This window comes from Thamnophis elegans, chromosome 2 (assembly GCF_009769535.1).
Source record: "Thamnophis elegans isolate rThaEle1 chromosome 2, rThaEle1.pri, whole genome shotgun sequence".
Taxonomy (NCBI): Eukaryota; Metazoa; Chordata; class Lepidosauria; order Squamata; family Colubridae; genus Thamnophis; species Thamnophis elegans.
In genome coordinates this window covers 155,419,033-155,425,032 of record NC_045542.1, presented here as the reverse complement: position 1 = coordinate 155,425,032, position 6,000 = coordinate 155,419,033, and the positions used below count along the sequence as shown (strand labels likewise).

General features: G+C 42.1%; 1 protein-coding gene across 1 annotated transcript in view; it reads left to right on the top strand.

Annotated features, from left to right (window-relative positions):
- Window positions 1–457: 457 nt before the first annotated feature.
- NOTCH4 (notch receptor 4) overlaps window positions 458–6,000 on the top strand; it is a 72,351-nt gene continuing 66,808 nt past the window's right edge. The window contains exon 1 of the mRNA XM_032211125.1: window positions 458–762. Coding sequence (XP_032067016.1) covers window positions 720–762 — 43 coding nt within the window. The 5' untranslated portion in view covers window positions 458–719. The remainder of the gene's footprint in view (window positions 763–6,000) is intronic.

Sequence of the window (6,000 nt, the reverse complement as noted above, 5' to 3'; positions counted from 1 at the left end):
TGGCAGTGAGAGGTTAAAAAAAAAACATTCACCAAATCTTTGGGCGGCTACTGAGATGCTGCTTAGAAGTCCAGTTTTCCACAACATGGCAGGAACCATCACAAGGGGTATTGTGTCTCAGCGGAGATCACCTCAATAGAACCATCGCAAGGAGCATTGATGTGCTACAAGGTTTGGTGGAGCTTCATGCATCTCCCAGGCATCGAGTTCAGATCTCTGCCACTTCACCCCTCGTCCTGAAGATGGGATGTCGTTGTGCATAGCCCTGTTTTCCAGCACAAGTACATAATCTTTCACAACTCTCCCACTCTGCTTTTGTTCCTTGGTCTAATGCTCCCTTCTTCCTCATCAGCCACCCACCCTATTCGTTCCCACCCTTTGTCCACTGTTGACAACTAAGCCCTGGGTAACAGGAAATCTTTCCCGTCCCAGGCATTGTGTGGGTCAGGAAGTCTTCGACAATGGAGAACAGAAAAGGCAGGATGTGTCTTGTATTTGTTAAGGGAGGGCAGTGATGGGGTGTCACACAGAGTCCTAGATTGTGTCTGAAGAAACTGGGGCGCTTATCCCGGGGTGCTCCCTCTAATAGCAGTCACCCTCAGCCCTGGCTTCAATTTGACCCCAATTTTGGGGGGACACCCAGATTCTGCCTCCCAGGTCCTCTCCTAGTGTCAGATCGGATGGAGTGATGAGGGCATGAAAGAGAAATCTAAAAGAGAATGAAACCGTTGCTACTGCTCATGTTGATCCCATTTGCTGGAGGTAAGTTAAAAAGAGGAGCATAAGTAGAATGGAGTAGATTTTTTAGATCAAGGCTTTGCATAGCGTCCTTAATGAATCATCTCTTCTTCTGGGTCTGTCCAATACTTTGGAAGCCTAAACTCATCTTATGGATTGATTTCCTGCCACCAAAAAAAATCTAACCACCCGGTTTGCGTCCCGGTTTCTCGCTTACCCAATTTTTGTTAAATTTTAAGGCTTAATGTTTAAATGTTTTTAACGTTTCAGTGTTTTTATAGTCTTGTTTTTATGATGTGGTGGGCTGCCTAGACTTGCTGGAAAGTGGGATGGGTAGTATATTAAATACTTAATTAAATAACCAAGATTAGTGTATTGCAAAAATACGACCACTAAGTCTTGATCTGGGCTGGGTTTATTTGTTTGCATGTTTATCAAATTTATATAGCCAGCCATCTCATAGAACACGATTCTGGGTGGCATACAGGAATCAAATAATGACATCATTAAAAAGTAGGCAATATAAAAATATATAATGAGCACCTTGCTATGGAGCCATCTAAGCATATCTCCAGTTTCCTGGGAGGCCCATGTCTGAATGACATAACCAGATTTGGAAGGACTTCTGGAATATCAAGCATATCAGATAAGATAGATTGCAGGCTGCTAACATATCATCTGACCTTGGACACCAGTTTCAGTGCATTTTTCAGCAGGGTGTGTGTGTGTGTATCTGTGCTTTCTAGTTTTGATGTCTACAAAGAGCTTGCTGTTGTTAACCATTTTATGGTAACTTGTAGACTAATACAGTTGTTATTGTGTAAATGCCGTGGATGGCAATCCACCTCTCTGTATGTTCACAATCTTTTGTACAATTGTACCACTGTTGTTTTTGGTTTAAAAAAAAAAGCTCTTGGCAGAATATGGAGCAGAGCAACCTGGAAGATAGAATGTTTAAGGTGTTGTTTTCTTTGTTGCTTCTGAAATATTTTTCTTAACAAGGTTTGCCTAGCAGCACATTCGGATAGCTTCTTTGCGAATCTAAAACCCTTCTGTTCTCTTACACAATTACAATATTTTGGAATTCGAAATGTTGATATTTTTATGATGATTGGACGCAGAGTCGGACAGAAGTTTAGACCGAGTTTGGTAGCTTTATCTGCTCCACCTGGGAGAGGCAGATGTTGAGTTTTGTTGGTGTTAAAGGGGTCCTAAAGCTCTTCCAATTAAAGCTGCCTTTGGCAATTGACTGAGGATGTTTTTGTCAATGCTGATGGTGCTCAAATGATACTCCAGATGTTTTGGGATTTCCCCCAGGGTGCCTGTTACTATTGGTGCTGCCTTTGCTTTCTTTGTCCACAGTTATTCTATTTCTATTTGCAGGCCTTTGTATTTTGTTATCTTCTTGATTTTGTTGTTATTATAATATTATAGGATTATCATTCATTGCACAATCAAGCAGATGGGGAGGCTGTGACAGTCATAAGTGTGATGATTGGTCTTAACCAATCTTAAAATAACACCTTTTTTCAGAGTTGTTGTAACTTTGAATGGGTCACTAAACAAATGGTTGCAGTTGAGGACTCTCTGTAGGTGAAGATCATTCAGAACGCACACAGAAAAACAAGTGTGACATATTGTCTATTTACAGGAGAAAGCATTCCTCTAGCATTAAAAAAAAAGCCCAGATTGTGATTAAATTGCATCGAGTATAAGTTAGGAATGAAGTAAAGGTAAAGGTACACGGTGGCTCAGTGGCTAAGATGCTGAGCTTGTCTATAAGAAAGGTCAGCAGTTCGGCGGTTCAAATCCCTCGCGCCGCGTAACAGAGTGAGCTCCCGTTACTTGTCCCAGCTTCTGCTAACCTAGTAGTTTGAAAGCACTTAAAAATGCAAATAGAAAAATAGGAATCACCTTTGGTGGGAAAGTAACAGCATTTGGTGTGCCTTCGGCATTTAGTCATGCAAGCCGCATGACCACGGAGACGTCTTCGGACAGTACTGGCTCTTCGGCTTTGAAACAGAGATGAGCACCGCCCCCCCTAGAGTCGGGAACGATTAGCACATATGTGTGAGGAGAACCTTTACCTTTAAAGGTAATATGTTAAATTTATTGGCCACCCAACGTCACCTTGTAGTTAAGATGAGCGGCAAATAAATTTAATAAATAAACAAAATAAACAAAATAAACAAAATAAACAAAATAAACAAAATAAACAAAATAAACAAAATAAACAAAATAAACAAAATAAACAAAATAAACAAAATAAACAAAATAAACAAAATAAACAAAATAAACAAAATAAACAAAATAAACAAAATAAACAAAATAAACAAAATAAACAAATATCAGAAGGGCAGAAAAACAGAAAAAGACCCCAAACTGTCAGGACATGTTTGGGATGAAGTTAGGGGAAATGGGAGAGACCCTTACCCTGTCTTCATTTACCCAAAAATATGCCCTACCTCGAAAGTAAGTCAGAAACGCTTTGTAAATGCAGTTTGTATTCTTCCTTCGGCAGGAACTGACCAACAAAGCACTAAGGCAATGAATGAATTGTCAGAGCTGCCATCCTGTGCTTCCCGTCACCTTTTATAGCTACATTGGTAATTAAGATAAGCCACACCCAGCGCCTGCGCACACCCATCACCTTGTGACGCAGAGTGAAAACCACCCGGCAATTAATCATGGATTGGTAGCAGGAATTTCTTCAGTTTGTGTAGGTGGGACAGTGAGCCTTGGCAGCTGGCCCAGTCTTCTCCCCTGAATGGCAGCTCCAGGCCTCTGAGCTGGCTGGAGCTGACACCTAGCTTGACTTTTACACATGTGCTCAATATAAGCCCTACCCCCAAAATAAGCCCTAATTAAGATCCCGCCCACTCCAGGGTGCACGGGTAAAAACTAAGCTAGGGTGGGGATGGGGAGGGGTAGAGCTTCCCTACTACTTATCCTGTTTCCCCTGAAAATAAGCCCTCCCTGGATAATAAGCCCAATCTGGCTTTTGAGTGCATGTGCTAAAATAATCTCTCCCCCAAAATATTGCAACACAGCAGCAGCCATGAGGTGACCATGCCCTCTACCTCCTGCACCTCAAAAATAATACGACCTCCCCAAAAATAAGGCCAAGTGCTTATTTTGGGGATCAAAAGAAAATAAGACCCTGTCTTATTTTTGGGGAAACATGGAGAGTTGCATCCAGGCCTCCCACACCCCAACACCTGCCTTGCCGGCTCATTTCGTTGCAGCTGGCAAGGCTTTCCTGAAGGCCTCTGCAGCCGATAATAGAGCTCTGGATTGATCTGGAGCTCTGTTATTGGCTACAGAAGCCTTTAGAAAAGCCTTGCAGGCCTTGGTGGCCACAGAAGAACTTCCTGAAGGCCTCTGACAGTGAAAAGGAAGCCGAGGGAGACACATGCAAGTGAGGTGAATCAGTGGATGGCATCCCTTCTCCCGAAAATAAGACCTGATGCCCTTTTTTGATGGCAAAAAAAATATAGAATAGCAGAGTTGGAAGGGACCTTGGAGGTCTTCTAGTCCAACCCCCTGTACAAGCAGGAGACCCTGTATCATTTCAGACAAGTGGCTGTCCAGTCTCTTCTTAATAGCTCCAGAGACGGAGCATTCACAAATTCTGGAGGCTGGCTGTTCCACTGTTTAATTTTCATTGTTAGGAAACTTCTCCTTAAGTCCAGGTCGCTTATCTTTTCATGGTTTCCTGTCTTGCCTTCTGGTGCTTTGTAAAATTGGTTTGTTTGTTTTTTATGGCAGCCCCTCAAATATTGGAACATTGCTGTCATGTTACCGCTCGTCCTTTCTTAAACGTAATTTGATTTCTTACAAACTTTGCAAACTTTGCACATGTTTAAATTTGAATGCACTTGGTGTGAGGGTTGTAAATTGAGCCCTGTGTTTGATGAGGGGTGAATCGTGGTTTTCCTTGGAGTATACTCTATGATTAAGCAAAATAAACCCGAGGTAGATTCTAAGAAAACATATTTTTATTATAAAATAAATAACAAACAAACTTACTGGCTAAAAATTCCTAACCTACCTCCTCATGGCAAGCAAACAAAAAGAAAGAAGGAAGCAAAAAAAGACATTCGTAGTAGGCTTACAGAGAAGAATCAGCCTACCGTATGTCTTAGAATATAAGCACAGCTGGCAAAAGAAAGAAAAAACATCATGACACTTGGAGCTTGGAGCCCAGGTCAAACAAGCCTGTTAGTTCCTCCTCACCCATGACCTTGTCTTGCTTGTTGGGCATCCTTCTATAAAAAGAGCATGCACAATATGACCTACTGGGGGAGGGGGGAGAGAGAGATTATACTACCTGATCAAATCTCTAGAATTAAGGAGAAATTTCCTGACAGGACAATTAAACCATGGAACAACTTGCTTCAAGAAGTTCTGTTCATCACTGGAGGATTTTTTTTTTTAAATTAGGGCATTGGTTGGAACCCTGACAAGCCATTTGCCTGGAATGGTATCGGAGCCTCTTCCCAAAGGTGCTTTTTCAAGAAGCAACTGGACTTTCTGGTTTCTCGCTTTTCATCCAGGAGAGTGGAACACAATGGCAAAATTCAATTTTTTTTAACTAACGGTTCTGTGGGCGTTGCTTGATGGGCGTGGCAGGGTAAGGATATGGCAAAATCTCCATTCTCACCCAATTCTGGGGCCAATCAGAGTTGATATTGGCCAGTTCTCCAAACTACCGTACTCAAAATTTCCACTACCGGTTCTCCAGAACCTGTCAGAACCTGCTGAATTTCACCTCTGGTGGAACACATACTCCAAGAGCTAAAATCGCTTCCACCAACAGTATTGGAACAGGTCACAGAATTTATAAAGAAAACACAAATAACAACAACACAACAAGAACCAAGAACGACAAAAGGGCAAATCCAGAGCAGCTGAAGAAGCTTCTTGGATGAGAAGCGAAACATCTTCAAAGAAAAAACCAGAAAGTCCAGTTGCCTCTTGGGAAAAAAAAGCACCTTTGGGACAAACCATGATCTGGGATGACGATGAATCTCCAGAGACATATTGGGTCTCTTCCTTGAGCAGGGGGTTGGACTAGAAGACCTCCAAAATCCCCTCCAAGTCTGTTGCTCTGTATGCTGTGTCCCTTGTCTCTGGCCCCCCAAAAAACCAATTGCTCTGGGCACCTGATCCCTAGCTCGACATTTGGCAAAACAATGCCTCCAATTTGTTCAGTGATATGGTTTATTTTGTACTCTGGATTTAATTCCCCCAGACACACAT